Source organism: Saccoglossus kowalevskii, chromosome 22, assembly GCF_978046115.1.
Source record: "Saccoglossus kowalevskii chromosome 22, keSacKowa6.1, whole genome shotgun sequence".
In the NCBI taxonomy this organism is placed as follows: domain Eukaryota; kingdom Metazoa; phylum Hemichordata; class Enteropneusta; family Harrimaniidae; genus Saccoglossus; species Saccoglossus kowalevskii.
The window spans coordinates 13487776-13509545 of NC_140662.1; the positions used below are offsets into that span (position 1 = coordinate 13487776).

At 34.0% G+C, this 21770-nt stretch overlaps 1 protein-coding gene across 1 annotated transcript in view; it reads right to left on the reverse strand.

Annotated features, from left to right (window-relative positions):
• Positions 1-1384: 1384 nt before the first annotated feature.
• Positions 1385-21770, reverse strand: part of LOC100370104 (activin receptor type-1) — a 57679-nt gene continuing 37293 nt past the window's right edge. Inside the window, exons 2-8 of the mRNA XM_006815874.3 lie at positions 11685-11815; positions 11083-11242; positions 10050-10264; positions 8574-8673; positions 7483-8103; positions 6095-6225; positions 1385-5695 (exon numbers count right to left, since the gene is read on the reverse strand). Coding sequence (XP_006815937.2) covers positions 5561-5695; positions 6095-6225; positions 7483-8103; positions 8574-8673; positions 10050-10264; positions 11083-11242; positions 11685-11815 — 1493 coding nt within the window. The 3' untranslated portion in view covers positions 1385-5560. The remainder of the gene's footprint in view (positions 5696-6094; positions 6226-7482; positions 8104-8573; positions 8674-10049; positions 10265-11082; positions 11243-11684; positions 11816-21770) is intronic.

Here is a 21770-nt window from a genome sequence, read left to right on the forward strand (position 1 = left end):
TACAAACAAGTTTTGGGGTTATACCAACAGTGGGGAATCAGTCTACCGAATATCCTTGATAGATGTAAATATCTTACAAAAACATTGGTGCCTAATTTGTTTAATTATTTTAAGGGACATAATTTCCAGCTTTATTCAAAGTAATTCAGATATTTTAGTATAAAAACAAATGCCTCATCGGAGAAAAAAAAGTGCTGCATTTAAATGTGAATAGATTCATAAAACATGCATCTTAGCTGGCTTTTGTCCAAGTATTTTGTACAGGTGTATGTCAAAAATTAATGATTCACTGAGACAAATATGAACTGCCATATTATATTCATCTTAGCTGGCTTTTGTCCAAGTATTTTGTACAGGTGTATGTCAAAAATTAATGATTCACTGAGACAAATATGAACTGCCTTATTATATTCATTGTGTGACTACTGTACTATATGAAGAGTAAAAAAAAACACCCTCTATGAATATCTATCATGTTGCAAGCTCTGCTTTGTATGCAAATCAACTTAAATAGTTAGTTGGTGTCCAGTGGAGAGCAAAGGCAACAGTACTGTTGCCTCCTGAGAATTCATATCTTCAAACACTGTAATCTTTGTTTTTGAAGTGCGTTTTTAAATTAGTATTATAAAAACTCTATCATTCTGTTATAATAGCTGAAACAAATTTCTGTGAATTTTCATTTGTCGAATGAACTGTGTCAAATACAGAGTACATATATTTTAGTACAATTTTCTTTTCAAAATGTGAATGCAACGTTTTGCTTTTTATGTATTTTGTATGTATTGTTTTTGATTTGAAACAGATTTTCTATTAGCTTCAGATCTTGATCAAAGTTTGGCACCCAGTTCATAGGAGTGCTTATATTGATTTTCTGACATCTTGTTTTCTGTTAAGATATTATTGGTAGGTTTGCAAATGCGTATCAGACAGTGCGAGAACTCTCTCCATGAGTTGGTTTTGAAACCCAGTCTAGTATCCCCATGCGATTTGGGAGATACATTACCAAGGATATTATTACAAGATAAATGATTTGCTTCATTGAACACATACAACAATGCATATTTCCACTGAGATCATGACCTTTGATGCGTATCACCAGTGATCAGTCAAGTAGAAACAGTCAAAATATTTCATCGGATTTTCTCAATTTTTGCATGATATTTTCATACAGGACATCTGTTGTTCAAACTCAGGGAAGACTTTATACTGATGAATAAGGTGACCAAGTTTGATGAAGATTGGAATAGAATAAGTAAAGTTATTATACACACAATAACAATTATTAACGACAACAACGACGACGCAACATCGTACAATTTTTTTCCCTTAATATACCTTTCCCTTCCATCTTTGATAGTACGGGCAAGGTAATAAAACACAACACTTTTTTTTTTTTAGTTTTTCATATATTTTATTATAAACAAATTTGTCACTATTATATATCACATTATCTACAAAAATACTTCAGTGTATTTGCAATAAACCACAAAAGTGAAAAAAAAATCAAATTTAATAAAAATTCAGTCTCCACAGACTTGGGCGATTCAATTTATAACTTCAAACCCTTGTCTTATTCCCTCTTTCATATTGAATTATTAAAACAAGTGGAGTCTTCTAGAATACAATTGAATTTAAGTAAATTTGGACGTCTGTTTTGAGTCATAAAACTGAAGTTAAGAACAAAATTGTAATTGGGTGTCTACTGTATCTTCAGCATGTTTGACATAAATATTTAGAACTTACAGAACAATTTAATTATGTGCAATCTCCCATACCCAGTAAGGAGGAGCATGAGACCAACAGTCCAAGAACAAACAGAAATATTCTTATTCAGGCACTCTGAATCAGCAAACAATCAGGATGCTTCCCAGTAATTGTGTTTTTCGCATGACTTGTGTAAGTTTCTTTAATTGCTGGTCATGTGCAGTTTGACTAATCAGGTTTTTCGGTAATTAATTGCAGCATCATCCAATCTTTGCAGTTTTCTGTGAATGCGCTGGATCAGATTTTTAAAATTTATTTACAATTATTTTCTTTTATAACACATCTTTCAAAGTTAGCCAACAATTAATTTATGTGTTTTCTGAAGGCTTAAAGAACATGAAAATAAATGTACATCCATAACAGCGATTAATCAATGCAATCATGGTATTAATTATGTAAATTTCTTCAGCAATCTTATTTGCGCTGATTTACTCTCAATGCAAAATTTGAAAATGAAAGTGCAGCAGCATGGTGCTATGTTAAAACAGTCAATGTTGTATTTTCTGTTTGGGGTACATACATTTTAAACTTAAACAAGTATAATGCAAGCAATCCATACGAGTTGCCACTATCACAAGACATTCTAAATACTGTAAAATACTTTGTTTTCGCTTGGAATTAATTTTCGCTATTTTCACTGAAGGGTTGATTCAGTGAAAATAAAATCCAGCAAATATACCTTTTTTCCTATATTTTACATTCAACTTGTCAAAAATCAGTGAAATAAATTCCATACAAAACACCCAAAAAGTCTTTTCAGTGAAAATTAATTCCAGCTAAAATAAAGTATTTTACAGTACTGAGAAACGTGTATAAACAAACACACACACACACAAAATTAAAATTACCGGTAGGAAGATTTTGTCGAATTGCACTGAAAAAAAAATCAAATCGAAGAAACCAAAATATTTATCAATGCTACAACCATAGGACTGTGCAACCCGACAATCATAGACAATTTTGCAGCTTCTCTTCCATGAGTACATTTTCGTTTTAGGTGTAGTTAATAAGTAGTGATATCCTCTGGGGCAGAGCTACGTCACAAGACGTTCTACGTTGCTAAGACGCGCACCGCTGTACCACGTATTTCTATGGACTCTGTGTGCGCTGCTGTGGAACGGCGGTGGAGCCAGTGAAAACTCGAGAAAACAACACAAACTCATTTTTGAAGTAATCCTGAACAACCGAATTTATATATGTTACACACGTAGGGCTAATCTTGTTACACTGTTCAGGGAACTATCAACAACCATAGCAAAGTACCGTTTTCTGCGAGTTTTTGGTCTTTGTTTTCACCGCGAGTGTTGCCAGGCGGTAGAAAATGCCCGGATGTCCGCCCCCGAGGATAATGCACCTCGAAAATTAATGAAAATTAAAAAATTCCATATTGGCAGCCTGGAAACAAATCATATTTGTCGTTTGCAATTTAAGAAAGCAGGCCTGGATAAAATATTGAAATTATTTAAATATAAAAATAAATTCTTGGTAAGTTCCTTGCTAACTCTGCTCTTCAGAAACTTCTGAAAACTAATAAATTAAAAGTACATTTTCAAATCTCTGTTCTAAAAAGAAGAAAAAAAAATATGCCATGTGTTCAAACATTATCACATGACAATATATATATATCTATATATAATTATATATTCATGTTGATTATCACGGTGAATAAATAAAAGTGGCCCTGGAACCTGTATTACATTGGAAAATAGTACATTTTTTTGTGAGGAGAGACTATGGTAGACTCAGAAATTCAAAGTAGACAGGATAAAAGCTGAAATGCAGAGTTTTTCCAATTCGTCAACGTAACATTGCACCACGACTGAGAATAAATGGACATTATAAAAAAAAATGGCAAAATAAATCATTTCAATCACATTTCATAAGTACAATATCTGAAAATTAGAATCAGTAATCAGAAATAAAAAAAAAAAAAAAAGACTGGGACTCAGGTTAGCAAAACAAGCCTAAAGTTACAGCTGACACCCTGAAAATATGCTCGTAAAACATTATCACTTATCACATCAGGTTTCCTTTGTAAACATTTCTCTTTGCTATCAACCCATGGAAAGTAACAACTTCAATCTGAGGACAGAACAAATTGAAACAGCAACTCATCTTGCATACACAGCCAAGTTTGAAGTTCGAGATCAAAATTGATACAACTGTCTAAAAGTTATTAGCCTGGAATCCAGCCATTCAGAGTACCAGTCGTAGTGCACTCAAGAATGGTCATAAGAATCATCATGTAAATACATTTACGGCACAGAATTCTGTGGCATCACTAATCGGCTGTCTCCATGAATTCAGTACATTACCATGGGAACTTGCATGTGCATACTGACTCGTATGCAAGGCCAGCTCCCAAAAATGGCTCCTCATGTCAACGAACATCTGAATCTCGCAATTGAATTTACCAAATGAAACAATGACAGCAATGATCTCAGGAACAATTCAATTATGCAGAAGACACCAATAGGGAAATGGTGTTATTTTTGAGTACATTTTTTGCAACACCAACAGTAAATTGCTTGGTAATTAGAATTGTGACATTTGAATGAAAATCATCAGAAATAGTGCGACAACAAAATGTTATTGAAATTCAAGTATCAGAGCAATCCCAAATGACACCCTCAGCTCAGAAGAACAAAAGTTGTGATAACAAATGTAAAAAATGTTTTTATCAAATTTGAAAACATTTTCATCATGAGTATAAAAATGCAATATATTTTACAAGGACAGTAATAAAGTTGACTTTTTTTATATTTATGGCAAGGTTTGTAATTTGTATACAATTAGTGATATTATAAATTTTGCATTGTTTGTATATTTAGAGTAGCAATGTTTCAATAACATGTGACAACTCATAAGCCAATCAACTTTAAGTACTCAAACAGTTGACCAATCACAACCTGGCAACGTCATCAGAGTTAGAAAAGACAGTGATGGAATTATCATCACAGTTGAGCATTGTTTAACAGGATTAGATCATGTTGTTTTGTAAGGAGTAAGGCATTGTGTGAGGCGTGTTGAAACATTTGGACAGCAAAGTTAGACAATACAGTTCCAGTCAAGCACATTACAGAAGTGGACAATCTGGATGAGTTGCATGGACTGTGCTAACATCTCAGATGCAAGTCACAAGAATCTGCAAATAAACATAACAAAGTTTACCCTACGTTAGTTAGGATTTATCTTTGTTTTGACTTAGAATCTGGTTCAGTGTTTAACCTTGTCTGAAAAGATTTTTACATCATCAGACCACACCTGGACCCTGGGTACAGAGTTTGGCTTCTCAGACTGTGTTTAGGAACTGGTAGAAAATTTGGGTATTTAAGACCATGTTTGCTTCCTGGTACAGAGTTCAACCTTGCCTGGACCCTGGGTACAGAGTTTCCCATCATTCGATCTTGCCCTGAACTTGGTACAGAGTTTGGCATCTCAGATCTTGTTTATGTACTGGTATAGAGTTTGCCGTTTAAGATAGTCAGCTTCCTGGTACAGAGTTTAACCTTGTCTGGATACGGAGTAAAGTCTGGATTCTCAGACCTTGTTTAGGCACTGGTACAGAGTTTAGTATTTAAGACCATGTCTGCTTGCTGGTACAGAGTTTAACCTTGTATTGACCCTGGTACCGAAATAAATATCATTAAAAAAAGATGAGTAGAAGACTACTTCAAGCCGTACAAGAGTTAGGCATTGTAACGGGATTAAAATGAGACAGTATGAGACACCAAGCGGAGCACAGGATCTCAAACTTGACACCATCTTGATCCTATATTCATTCTCTACGAACTGATCAGTAATCTGGTTTGATTTTCTTGCTGCTTTCTCCAATCTTCATGAGGGTTTTCTTGATACGTAGTGTTGTTAGTCTTGCTGAACTGTTTTGAAACCAACATTCCCTCATTAGCTTAGCTACAGCCATAAGAGTCTGTAAACAGAGCAGGTAAAAACACCATAGAAAAGTCAGTCATGGTAGCACATAAGGGGTTCATTAAGTGATATTCAATATTAATATTCAATAAACAATATTCAAAGATCAAAATGTTTCTCAATGAATCAGATCAGTAGTCTTTGTCAGAAACAGCTAGCAAAATTGAGGTGACTTGATTATTATGGTTATAAAGTACCCCACTTCCCTTTTTCAGAATTGTATACAATATGGATCACTGATCTTCATATATCTTCGACTCAGTCTTTGAAACGCTATGTGATGAACACTAACTAAGTTGAAACCTGTTAAAGATGGCAATCATTCTTGCTGAATGTTGTGAAAATTTGGAAAATCTTATGTTAGAATGAAATGAACAAATTATAGTATATAACTTACTGGGTCAGTTGACCACCTATTTGGTATTGAAGGTCTGAGTTGGGCATCACAAACAACTTTTCTCATATCTTCAAAACTTGGATCGTGAGGCACCAAATCATGATATGGAGGTTTGTAATCCTCGGCAATTCCTAAAAAGTGGAATTTTCCAAAAAATTAATAATTTTCTACAATAACAATTACGTCCTGTGAAGCTTGTATGAAGAAATACTGGCATGTAGTAAAACATTTTCTTCAAAATTGAGTTGTTCAGCGAAAGTCTGCTGGATAAAGTTGGATTGTATGACTAGCTAATGTAGTAGTTTGGTTTGAAAAGTGTATTGCTCCACTGCATTACTCATATTACTCACATTAGAAGCACATTGCTAATAACTGAGACACATGTAAGTTAGCATTTAACAGTACATTAAAGTTGCACTCTGAGAGCATTCATAAAGCTTTATCAGAGTTTTGGAACTATGGTTTGAAATATCTGAATTTTCATTTCCTATTAAGTTTAAATCAAACTTCACTGTATTATGAGATACAGAAAAGTATGCACAAAAACAGTACAGTGGGAGTATCAACTGACCCATAGCTGACGTCGATGCAATCTGAGTGCATACTTTGCAGTATCATTGCATAACTATATTATTATACATTTTCCCAAACCAATTACTTGTTGTACGCAGCCTAGAGTCATACAAGATAGCGACAATTTTGGAAACTTTCTTGCCATGAACTTAATTTTCCAAAAGGTTAACTATATATTTGGAATTTACATTTTCTAATAAGGTACATTACAAACACCCTGTTTAATGCCATACAATTTTGGCATGCTGTAACGTCACTTAAAATTGAGAATTAAAGATTTTGTCACAACATGAACAAATCTGACAGAAGTTCACCCAAGGTAAACAAGCCAAGTATCAATGCAATTTTAGCTGGTTGTTTTCAAAAAGAAATCAAAAATCACAATCACCTATACGAGCAGCTCCGCTCTGTCATCTTTAATGACAGCAAAGCTAGTAACCATGCAATGAGTATCATACACATGTTTTTTTGTTGTAATATTGATCTAGTTTCTGGTTGAGATCAATATCGCATGCTGAATTGATCACAAGTGTTGACACACATTTCTAGATCGATAACAATGCTGTGACTGAACACCAGTTAACAATACAAATATTTTACAAGAAGAGACAAACTTTATAAGGCTTTATCATTTGCTACATTTCATTTTTTTTTCATAGTTAAAAACGCTAAATTAAAACCCCAGTGAATATGCTAAGTTAACAATAGAGTGCAATGTTTTCTTCACAAACGACTCAATTTACAATATCTGCTAAAATTGCTAAAATATATTCTTATATATGTACCACAATTGCAAAATTTATGTGTCTACTTACCTCCAACTACACATCTCGTGGCGATCTCCCAGAGGACAAGTCCAAACGTGTAAACATCAACTCGTTTAAAAGAATCAAAACAGTCAGGATTCATGGTCTCATCTAAAAGCTCAGGTGCCATGTATCGTTTTGTCCCCACCCTAGTATTTGAACCCATGTCTATTGTGTCATTTTTCTGCGAGTGCATCACTGAGAGACCCAAATCGGCAATGGCGCACTGCAGGTTTTTCTTCACTAGAATGTTTTTCGACTTAATATCTCTGTGGGCAATTGCCGGTTTTCCTTGCGTTCCGAAAATTTCCGTATGCAAGTGCACTAGTCCACTGACAGCCGAGAGCATGAACTGCAGCATCACATCCACATCAATGGTGTTGCGATTCAAATAGTCATAGAGTGAACCATGCTCGTGATAATGTGCAATCAACCATAACTGGGTACATGAATGCCGTGAACACATATCAGACGCTATAAATCCCAGGATGTTGTCATGGCGCAGCAACACTGTGTTGTAAATCTGTGTTTCACGGAACCATGATTTCTCATCCCTTGTGCTGAATATTTTCACTGCGATATTTTCCCCGTGATAGAGTCCACGCCATACTTCGCCATATCGTCCTTTCCCTGGAATCAAACACAAGAATATCAGTTAATAGAAGTACAAATGTAATAGTTTTTATCCATTGTTATTATCATGTCAAAATATTTGCTCATCTAAAATGCACCTCAAACAGAAATGTACATAAATTCTGACCACTGTAATACGACTTATTACAACCATAGTCTCCTTTTATTTACATAATCCGATGCGCTTCTAATAGGGTAAATATGGTATACGTATGTTTTCAATTAATCAGCACTTGAAGGACTGTTTCTGCAGCAAGTTTTCAACAAAATAGTTCTATTATTATTGTATTCTAGTATTTTAGTTTCTGATAAAAAAATTTCACATTTCATGTGGAAAAGAGCAAACAATAGCCGGAACTATTTTTGGGATGGTGCCTGAAGGTGACTTTGGCATTGAAAAGATTAATAAACATTAAAATGCCATTGAAATCAATTTTATTTACTCAATATCGGAAATAAAGACTTACCAACTTTGTCAAATAGGGTAATTTGTCTGGCAACAGTTCTCTGAACTAAGAAAGGCAAACCAGATCCACTTCCTGATGTACACGAGTGATCCAACATTTCCTACAGAAAATACAACATAAAGAATACTTTTAAAATAAACAATGTGTGCTCGACATTCAAGTACTGTAAATGCATTAATTATTCACTGGGTTTTAATTTCGTTATTTTCGCTGATAAATGTAAGTAAAATCAGCTAAATTAAATAACAATTTTTCCCTGAAAAATTCAGGAAATTAAAATACAGTGAATATGCTTACAACATCAAAATAGTGAAATTAAATGGTTTAATAGTACATGTACTTCAAATATCACTAAAAACAAAAGTTTACAGTACCACTCATAGAGGGCGCTATTCATTGAAAATTCGGGTTTTACCTTTTGACGACACAAGTGAATAAATGCATGAATGCAATTACGCCATCAGATGTCTGGTAATGATTTAACACAGTTGACATTGAAAATGAACTTCAAACAGTAATAATCACATATTATCCTTGAAATGATTTGATTAGCCAAGGTTCTAATCTCTTTACCTTAAATTTATTTTCACACAACTTTGATACTTCATTTTCATACCCTTTTTATTTTACAATTTCTTTGTTAATTTAGGAATAAATAGAAACAATTTCCTGTTAGTAACAGCTCTTAATGACCATTTTTGATAAATTATGGAAAAAAAAATATATATATATACAGCTTATTTTGTGAAAGCTAATAATGGTTTGCTTTGACAATCAAGGGTTACACATCAAAATTAGGTCTGGGTGTAAATTCTTACTAACTGCAGTGTTAAGGAAGTAAAAGTAAAATTGTGCATGACTGGAATACATACCACACATTATGGAAGAGTACTGAATGTACTGATACTGTAAACCGATTAATTTTCGCTGCTAGCAATTTTTACAATTTGAGAAAGTTATGACAGTCATGAAAGCCTGTGTCTAAGGACAGTGGATGCAAGTAGACATTAATGACCATTGAATATGTTGCGAGACCCAGGGAACCATCTGACTTATTTTTGCCCTCTAAATTCAAACCTTTTCCAATTTAAAATGGATCACAAAATTACTTATTTTTTTTTTTATAAAATGTGTTGCTTTTTAATGTGAAAATTTCAAGTGACAGTGCTGACACGTAGTGCACTTTTACCACAGAAGTCATATAACATGACAGGGCTATGAGGCCATTTCCCTATCAAATGGCAATTCGATAGTGAATGAAACTCTCATTATATCTGTGGCACACTCACCCAGGGTAGGGCTAGACCTTTTTCGGTGTTCAACCTAAGTTAGGATTTGAACTTGGGTGTACCGATCATGATGCAGCAACCACTAAGCTATCAGTGAAAATTACTTAATTTGTTCAGAAGCTCTTTGAGCTCATAACCCACACTAATACAGGGAATAACACAAAAACGACAAATAAACCACACATACCTGTAACGTATCATCCTGGGCTGCCACAGCTGTTAGACCGTTGATTTGATGACGTTCTGGATCTCGTGCATTAAGCTCTCTCATTCTTTGCTTATGTAGTTTTTTAAATATGATGACGGCTATGATAGTACAAAATATCATAGCAGCAATTGGTACGATGATTGATATAAGCAGAGAACTAACATTATATGTGTAGGTATAATCCGCTGGTCCATCTGAAATGCAAAAACAATACCAAGATTTGTTATTATCAATAGATTTTTTTTTTTACCACTTTTGTTTCATAAGGCACAAGACTTTCAGGATTTAATATTTCTAATAAAGAATCAGTTTTAAGAAAAGAGTCAGTTTTAACTTTTTGGTTACTAGTATTTTTGTCCCAATTTTCTGCAGACTATAAACAGGACTATTTCGTGAATATTTACTGAATAGAGGGAACTGGTGGTGAAAAGGTTTATACATACATGACTAGTACAGTGAGATAAATAAACAAACAAACAAATAAATAAATAAATAAATTGTGCTTGACTTTTATGGAGGAATATATGCAACAGGTTTGTGTGTGTTTCTGGGGCAAGATATCGACTCCATTTATTGGTAACATAACTTCAGTGTAAAGTATGCCCTCTATGGTGAGAATGACAGCAGTGGCACACATAGATACAATAATACAAGCACTGTAATTATTCGTAGCAGCTCTGTGTAGAGCTTAATTATTAGTTAGGTTTTATTTTCATTTTTGCTTACATCTAAATGCGCTAAAATAAAGTCAAGTGAACCAGCAGTTAAAGACAATACACTGATTACTTCAAAAACCAGTGAAATCTAAAACCTAGTGATTGTGTGCAATACCAAATCTGCTAAAAATTCAAAAATAGTTGACAGAAGAAATGTTTTGTCCATTCTATCCAAAAAAACAATTGCTGACAAGGAAAAATGATTGCACTCAGAGGGTTTAACCAGATTGTTCAGTCTGATGTAAATACATGCAATTCTAATAAAGCAAATTACTCTGAATATAAAATAAACTTACCAACTTCTGGTTCAGGTGGTGGAGGAGGTAACGTTGGTGATAGATGTTCATTACAAAAATCACCTGTACAACACAAGACAATGGCACGACCTTCATGTGATATGTCACATGTCATTTTTGTTGTTATAACTTTGTTTTTCGGCTTCCCATCAACACAACCCTGCATTAAAAGAAGAATATTCACAGTGATAATGGTTACTTTGAGCGTTTAATACTGTAAAACATGTTGAAAAAGCGACATGCAATTTTAGCAAATTGTGGTAAAATGACGTAATAGCGAAATGTTTATTTAGCGAATCTCTCTTGCCATTGTTGATTTCCTGTTTTCACAATACTTGTCTGTCACGTGCCAAAACAAATGTGCAGTTATCACCTCCATAAAAACAAAGAAAAACTGTCAAATGTAATAAGGAAGCGCCCAGATTTTTATGTTCCAGATTACTGTATACAAATCCCCATACCTTGGCCATTTTGAATTTATAATAAAGTCATTAGCGACATCTTGAATTAGAGAATCAGTTCTCTCATTAAACAGATTTTACATATTCTGTGAACATCACAAGGGATCCAACAAACAGGATGCATCAGGATACGTTTCTCACCTTTTTTTTGGTGACTTCATCATATTCCAATTCTTTTTCTATTGATGCATAACATTTCATAGATGTCTCACAGAACGTATCGTTGTCATGGGGACATCCTGTTCCGGCACAGGCACATTTAAACATCTCAACTAGGAATAAAAGAAAAGAGCAACATCAGTTTCAAACTGTGAAATATTATACATCTGTGAACAAAACAGTCTCTATTCATAAAAAGTACAAGAATAGTATGAACATGTACTAAATAACTAACATACAATTGTATGTCAGATAATATACAACTGTTTCAGTTACAGTTTACTCATACCCATAGTTGTAAGAGCTAATATGCATATCAGGAAGAAATCTTGCCATTTATGAATTTATTTGCAGCCAGACTCACTCATGTTATCCTAAATGATCTATGGTATGTACATTTTCTTTTATATTTATTAATTTTTTTATTATTTTGATTTTTTGACTATGAACATTCAATATATTCCTACAAGTAAAAATTGGTTTGTACATGTATGTATGCGACAAAAATATGAGACTGTACACAGCTATCAGAGAAATGTATGGCCAAAAACGAAGATGATCGCCATCTTTAATCAAATCACAAAATGAACATGTATCCATTCATGATATATGCTAAATATCAATGAAAACAATACATAGGTGAAAGCGATATAGTAGTATGGCAAAAATAGGAAATTACTGCCAGTTGATCATTTATGATAAAATTATAAAACAAATTGTGATGTATCCTAACATGTATAGTACAAGTATAATACATTTTCAAAAAAACTAGAAGACGGTGAGTGTGCCATCTTTGATCTGATCATGAAACAAATCATCACAGACATGTAACCTAACACGTATAATGTATGTAGTAAACTTGAACAAAAACTGACAAAGCATGTCCAAGATAACACATTTTTAAAAAACAAAATGGCTGCCATTCACAAAACCACTGCATGTGCATATGTCCCACATAAAGTACTAAGCACATGCAAGGAATGAATGAATTCAATTCAGAAGGTTCTCAAATACGACCCGGGACTGATGGATGAACTTCATTCAAACAGGGATCAAAAAAAAAAATGAAAATGCAAGCAAGAAGAAATAACAGCAATTTTATTCAAGTGTGTCTATGTGGCTTCATGCATGAATAGCTAATTGTGGTGTGAAACCTATAAACTATCAACTAGTGGATCTTATAGTTTGCATGAGCAGTTATATGGAACACATGGTAACATAACCACTGAGCATGACTTAATGTTTGACCACAAAAGAGGTGGAGCTTAGAGTTTAAGACCATTTAACCACGGCTTTAAAAATAAACTGTTAAATGGAAGAGTGATTTCAACACCATCCTTGACACCAGGCCACCAGAGTATATTATAGTGTTACCTTATACCCTACTAAAACATGTTAAGGTTAGAGAAGTGTGTACTACTTGAAATGATCAAAATAAACACTGGTTTAACTCATAAAGGGGTATGGCGTGCAGTTGCTCTTCGTATTTTTATACCCACATCGCCGCCGAAATGAATGGGAGAAACCGACATATCAGTTGATATGATAAAGTGTGCGCAGGATCATACATGTATGACCAGCACATGCTGCACACTGTTGTATCTGAGATAAACAAAGGAACTTGTTCATAATAAATCATTACGAATATATATATATTTAAACAAAAATACTCACGTCATCACTACTTGTTGTTTTATATTAAGCCAAAGACAATTTTTGATGGTCCTGACGTTAAATCTAAATCTCCTCGAAAACCCTGGCTATCCCAAGGTCTCCTTAAATCGGTCAAAACCAAACATAAATTATTTGGCAAATTGAAAAACAAACCAACTGATATTAATTTGTTAAATAAATATAAAACCTACAGAAACTTGTTAACTAAATTACTAAAATTGGCCAAGAAACGGTATTATTCAAACAAATTTTCAGCATCCCGTGGCAATAGCAACAAAACATGGCAAGTGGTCAACGAAGTCTTTAATAAGTCTAATTGTTCAACTGTTCCACAGAAATTAATTTCAGGCAATTCTGGCAAAATACTGACCACTAGTTCAGATATTGCAGCTGAGTTCAATGACCACTTTGTTAATATCGGTCCAAATCTTGCGGCTCAAATTACTAGCTCTGGAGATTTCATTGATTACCTCACTGGCAATTTTCTAAACTCTTTCTTCTTTCATCCTGTAAGCGACATCGACGTTTTCAAAGAAATTATTTCCCTTGACCCGAAAAAATCTGTTGGACATGACAGCATTCACCCAAAACTAGCAAGTGACGCTGCGCACCTAATCTCTCATCCTCTCGCACATATTATCAATTGTTCACTGAGCCAAGGCATTTTTCCAGACTCTCTCAAAACTGCTAAAATTACCCCAATTAATAAAAAAGGACCTACTACAGATACCAACAATTACAGACCTATATCTATCCTGCCTACATTTAGTAAAATTGTTGAATCAATTGTTAATAAACAGCTGATTAATTTCATAGAGAAAAAAAGTATACTTATCAAAACACAATTTGGTTTTCGTAAAAAACACAGCGCAACACTTGCCCTAGCCGACCTGATCTCAGACATAGCCGAGAAACTGGACAAAGGTTATATTACTTTTGGAATTTTTATCGACCTGAAAAAAGCCTTTGATACTATAGATCACTATATTCTGTTCCACAAATTACAATATTATGGGATCAGAGGGCTCCCGCTACTCTGGTTTAAAAACTACCTTTCTGTCCGTTATCAATCAGTGAAAATTAACAATATTACATCTACATATAAACCAATAAAGTGTGATGTTCTACAAGAATCGATTCTTGGCCCACTTTTATTCCTAATTTACATAAATGATATCAATAACTCAACTAATGCTTTTGACATTTGCCTATTTGCAGACGATACTAACCTCTTTCAGTATATTAAAAGTAACACAATCAAACTTGCACATACTAACAACGATTTTCAAAGAGTCTGTGAATGGTGCAGTGCCAACAAACTTACAGTCAATGTAGAAAAAACCAAATGCATGACTATTAAAACGCCTCATAAACACCTGGGCATTGAGGGCAGCTTGGATATAAATGGGTTTGAGATAGAGGGCATTTGTTCAATCAATTATCTTGGCGTGTCCACTGACCAGCACCTCAACTGGAAACGCACATTGAAAAAGTAAAAAAAATAATTGCCCCCAAAGTTGGTATTATCTCCCAGATCAGACATTATGTGCCCAAATCAGTTTTACTTTTGTTATACATTTCCCTGATTCTCCCGCATATTAGTTATTATTTAGAAGTATGGGGAAACGCCTATCATACACTATTAGAGCCTATCCTTCTTTTGCAAAAGAAAGTTGTACGGCTTATCTCATTTGCAGTTTACAATGCACATACTGCCCCTCTACCGGTATTTAAAAAACTGGGCATACTTGATATTCACAAGTTGTGTAAATTTAAGATATGTCTGTTCATTTATGATCTGAAAAGCAACCGCTATGCCCATACTATCAATGACTATCTCTCCCCTCTACCTCATTTATATCCAACACGACTTGCGTCAGGTAATAACTACTATATCCCTAGGATGAATCTTTCACTTTCCCAACATACCTTAAAATATACAGCCGTAAAACATTGGAATTCTCTCCCTGAGCCAATCAAACAAATTACTAATAGAATAACTTTCAAAAGTTCCCTAAAACAACATATACTGAACAATGTACTTTAATATTTAAATACTAGCTTTATCATATGTATGATACAAATATTATTTGCAGCTAAACTATATTTGTACTTGCCCACAATTGTTCCACTAATAATATGATGTGCAGAGTAGCGCATTAACAGCTCCATTTTTTTTTCTCATTTTTTTTTTTATTTTTTTTTTTATTATTATTATTTTACTTATTTATTTCTGGAGATTTTGTTTTTTGTTTGTATGTGTATGTATGTATGTATGTGTACGTATATATACATATATATATATATATAGCCTGCATAGAAATGTATATTGGTTAGGAATGGGCCACAGACTAGATTAGTTCGGATGAACTACCTCTGTGGTCCACACCAAGAAATTATTATTATTATTAATATTTATTATTAATATAAGATTACTAGAATTGTTATTATTGGTGAAATAAATCATAAATCTAAAAATCATAAATCTAAAGAAAAAATGGCGTGGCAAAAAGTCTGTCTCATTTTCACTTTTTTGTTGCCATTGTTAATTATTTTTGCTTTTAAAATATTTTGGCAGAAACCAGAAATTTGATTGACCCTTTTGAACTAACGCACATGCTGACCTTAGGAAACATACAATTATAACAAAAAAAAAACAGAACTGCAGTTATTAGTAAAGGACAATACAATATTCGATGTATAACATTCCCAAGAGTGATGGAAGTTACCCGAGCATTGTGTTTGGGTCACATAATAAAGTCACATGAAAACAGTTATGAGACAGGTCATTTATGAAAATAAATTTGCTTTTTTGTAAGCAAAATGCTCAAATAAACCAAACAGTACACCACAATTAAACTGACCCTTCAAAAGTATTTATTCTTCCGTAGAAAAAAATATCCGACAACTACGCGAGATCGATTCAATGCTGTACTTTCAATGCAATACTGGCTGATAAGAAATCTGATTAAACAGACATATGGTAGGGGGCATGTACTGCTGCATCTCTTAGTACATGGGCACCCCAGCGGAAGAGTAGAACACTGCCTGATTCCCACTTGGCCATTGAGGTAAACATTGTACTAACTGTCCTTTGCATGGATTTTACCACGCACTAACGCTTCAACTGCATTGACAATTTGTTACGCATGACTGCCTATCACGTACAGCTGTTTCCCTAAAGCATAACACATACAGATAATCCCAGACAGGGAGCTCACATACATTTCAATTTTTAACATGCTGTGATCCTAAGATGAAATCTTGCTTTGTCTAAAATCATAACATTCTCCAAAGAATAATGATTTACGTATAATATGATATGAGGTTATTACAAGAATACCTCAAAGTATATGTATGTAAAAAGACAGTACAGGTGGAGTAGCGACCGGCGCGCAGTGGAGGTTGATGCGACGGCGTACTGTCTGAGTGTATACTTTAAAAAATAGCTATCCTTGTGATAACCTTATTATTATACATCTTTTCCTTCCAAGGATACATCATGGGAATGCCAAAATCCAAAAAGTTTAGAACAGAATCAGCGAACTTCTTTGTGTGGAATCCGGTCAAACTCTGGTGGCAGCCATGTTTGTTTCTATTATTAGAGGACGCTTACACACATAATCATTCCATATTTGGAATTTGCATTTCCTAATATAGTAGGATGAAAATACCCCGTAAAATACTACAAAATTTCACAAAATTTCACAAAAAACATAACATTTCCCATAATTGGGCAATGTACATGTACTTTACTGTGCTATTACCTATTTCCGTATCATTGGATATTTATAAGTTGAAACAGAAATATTTTTAATAATTATTCAAACTTCAATGATATTTAGCCCACCCAAATGCTTGCGAACTCTGAATACCATTGACCATTTTGGCTTCCTGTTTGATTGTTCTCAGAATGCAACTTTAATGGCCATAGTTGCTCAAATTAAGATTTGGAACCCCAAACACAGATAGTTCTTACGTGAGCATGAGACTACAATAAATGCACAAAGCACAATCCAAATGGTCAGAAGTGAGTCTTGATCAGAGAAAATTAACTTATTGATTCTAAGCATTTCCACTCAGAATCCTGAAATGATGTGAAACTCAGAATGATGTTTTTGCAAACGTGACACACCACAGTCACATTTACAGTTATGCCGCATACATGAGTTATCGCCACATCAAAGTAGAGGTATAATATATGTATAATATAATATGTCATTCGCCTAGCGTTATCATGTACATGCAATGTACAAGTGGTGACAAATGGTCTGGCAGTTGAAACCATGATATTCAATGATTTTAGCATTAAGATTTATTCAGAGTTTACCGATAATCTTGTTAGAGGTGATGATAAGCTAGCAATGTGCGGTCACATCAGCCACATTTTTCTGCCCATACAACATCCTTCTTTGTAACCATATGTAAATGAGTGAAATAGGCGAGTTCAATCACCCAATCACTATTCCTCAACGAGGACAGTCAATGTTTATTTTATTAAGCTTTTCACCACCAGTTCCCTCTTTTCATCACAAATTCACAAAATAGTCCGGTTTATAGTCTCACTTTCCTTCAGAAGATTGGGACAAAAATAACCAAATTTCTTTATTAAAAACCAAAAATTGATTCAGATTTTGTTTGTTGATTTCAAAATTAGGGTACATTTCCAGAAATAATGAAGGATCTAAGAAAATAGGGGCAGAACAATTTGGGTGAGAAAGTCTGGTGATGAAAAGGTTAAACTTCACAACCCCAAAGTAACACATTTCTATAAAAACTTAGATCAAGACCTGAAAGTAATGAGGAATTACTATCATTATATTCCCAACATTATATACTTTGGCAATTTTATCAATTTTGGGCTTTGAAATTATTGTCCTTTCAACTCAAAAGTTCGAGCAGGAAAAATGATGATGTTACAAGGATTAAATGGAATAAAACTTTTACCCATTTCAACTTCAAACACAAGTGTATTTTGGGTATGAACTTGTACTTATGATTTGACAAAATGAGTGCCAACAGAGCATCCATTGGACACATTTAGACAAGTGGGCTCTTTATATACAAGATAATTTACATACAAATGACATGCCTGAAGGCAGACAGTACTACTGTAAAATCTGTATTGGAAGCTGCGCTTTCTATTAAAATGGTACAATGTAACAGAGGGGATGCAGTTTCTATTAGAGCATCTACACTTATGAGAATTAGTGAATTTTTAGTTCTCAATTGTTCAAAAAGAATGGGTGCGACTTCTATTCTAATACAGATTTTATGGTACATGTTAATGGAGGCGGACTTCATACATGTATTAAGGTACTTGATAACCTAGGTTTGAATTTATTAAGTAACAATTGCCTGACATCTGAAGGTAGTTATAAAAATTTGATTTCAAATTTTTTACTCAAGAAGCATAGTCAACACATCAACCAAAATGGTGACAACTACTCATAGCGAGTAAAACCCCAAACAGCGCCCTCTATAGATCATATAACTTATAAGGTCAAGTAGTTTAACAACTAAAAGCAGTTTTTCTTTCAATAATTTTTGTTGTCATGCTCAGCCAATAAAGCTTCCTTCTTGGTGTTTGTTTATAGCTTACCATAGCAACAGACAGAGCTCATCCTCATATCTTTTATTACACACCTGGGGGAGGAGAATTAATAGTTTAAAGAGCCACTTAAGATCATCCTGGCATTGTAGTGCATAAGAAAGGAAAGCTGCGAAAATAAGGCTGGCCTCTGACACGTCGTTTGTAAGTAGCAACCAAAGACCTATTTAGGGTTGAATTCCAGCACACAATAGGCACTGTCAATTTGTGTAGCAAAACTCAGCAGCCCAATCAATGAGTAGTTTGATTAAGTTTAATTGAAGGTTCCGCTGATCGATAAGTGTCTGAGTAGTCTTTGGTGCCACAGGCAGATCATTTGAATGTTCAAAAACTTTCTAAAGTGAATTTTCAAAGACTATTATTGCATGAAAGTTAAAGATTAACCTTAATATGGGGCATTCAGAAAGTTTAGCAAATTAGTTTAATGAAAGATAATACATTGTATTACAATTTGGTTTTCTCTATTTGAGAAATATAATGGAAAATAATAACCAGGGTGTGAATTTTACGTCGCATTTTGCTATTTTAAGATATTCACTTTTAGATTTAGAGTATTATAAAGAAAATCTGTTGAAGTAGCCATCCAATCTGGGGGTTACCACGCTTCCAATGAAAAATAGGAGTTAGGATTCAAATCAAGCGCTTAAACTTTGCAGAGGCATTAAAAACAATAAGAAGGTACAAAAATGTATGGCTCATTAAATGAGAAAATACAAGCATATTCAATGTTCAGGATGGACACCATTGAGGTTGGTAGCTGCTGGACCAGTCACATTTTTTCTGTGTACTTACTGGTACAAGTCATCAAGACTACGAGAGTTCTCGATAAAGTTACTGGCAAATTTTCTTATACATCCCTGAATTTACTGTTTCTTAAACCATCAAGAATTATCACAGATATGTACTGTAATAATTATGATACATTTTCTCATAAACTTTAATTGAACTTACATGTAGACACATCTTGGGTGCGTGACTTTTGACTGATCAAATATTGCGGCATTCATTTACGGTAAGGTCAGTAGGCAAACATGAGAGGAAAGTCCCCAATACTAGTTTACCCTAAGGCCCAGATTAAGAGATACATGTATGCTACAGTGGACCTTAGTGCACGTAGATAGCATCAGATGGCCATACTCTAACGCAATACATGAACAAAGTCACGGATTCACCCAACAATTATAACCACATTGGCACATTGCTTTACAACATCAATTCCACTTCACTTCCTATTCTATCCCAACATGACCCTTCACACCTCCAAAGAGAAAACAATTTGTCCACATCTTTTTTGGAGATAGAAATGCAAGGATTTGGCCGCACATGCTAACAATTCTATTCTATCATATAATCTAGTATTTACCTAGTAAGTGTACACCATATCAACATAGCCCTTGATTTTAAGGCTTCATATGCAAGGGTCTGTTCCTTTGATCTGCTTTTCTCTCAGCCATGTGGGGATACATGCACAAATATTGAAACCTTTCTCCTGCAGGCCCTCAAAAGTTTATAATTTATACTCAGAGAACTGTCTGAAATACAGTTGCTATATTTAGAAATGCTGGACGGAAAAGTACAACATTAAGTGGAAATTATGTAAATATCGGTATTTTTGTATGCATGGGCAAAATATTTGGAATACTGCAAAACTTTGACGTATTTTAATTAACAAGTAAAATTTAGCAGTTTTCTCAACAATTTACTCACTGATTGGCACATGGTAATGAGACACATCAAAAGTAAGTAATAAAAAAACCTCAAATGGCAAATATTAAACAGGGGACAAATTGGAGTTAACTCAGAGTTGACATTCTGTAAATAAAAACAGCATAAACCTGTTGTCTGGAAAATGACCTAGCCTAGACATCTATCTACTTCAAGTAAATCAGATTAAATTAAATTATATGATAACAGACTGATAGTATGTGACCAGCTGACCAGTGTAAATGATATGGCATTGTGGAATTGCCAGAAAATATCAGAAACTAATTATCTTTCTTGTTGTACTACATGTCTTAAATTACAGTTAACGGTATACATAGCATACTAGGTAAGGGACAACATCAAAAGTTCAATGTAGGATAAAAAACGTAATTCCTTTAGTTTTTTCCCAAACCCCCCTACCCCCCACTGAAACTTAATTGATAAATATTGACCATGGCGTCAGACTACATTCACCATTAAATACAAATTGATAATCCGACAGTAGTATAGCGTAGCAGTTGGTTGTCGGGTGGGTGTAAAATAACTTTACACTCGAACCAAACCATTTTCTTGTCTTGGATGTTTTTCTCTTTTAATTTTCTGTTATTTTTCTCCATGATTTGATAGAAAAAAACGAATTACAAATAGTCTAAGATTTTTTTGACTTCATTAAAAAATAAAATCGTTTTTGTAGGATAGAAATGTTTTGGGGTCAACCCCCCCACCCCCAACCCCCACCCCCAAACTAAAGCAAATAAGTTTTTTATCCGACATCGATCTTTTGATGTCGTCCCTAAGGTAGTGAATTTTTTTTAGGGTCTCCTTGGAATAATTTTTTTGAAAAGCTTCTAACAATTGCAGTATTAAACTGAAGCAGATTTTAAAGGTTTGAATGCCATGATAATTTTTCCCGGCAAAATGTTGATGCATTTTTCTATAATTTCTTTGCATATTTTAGACTAAATTGATGTAATTTCCCATTGACTACAGATTGTGATCAAAACTGTTGAAAAAATATGGGAAATATTTTGCAGGATTGTTTTGTGAAAGTAGAGAAAGACTTTACAACTGGAGCTTTA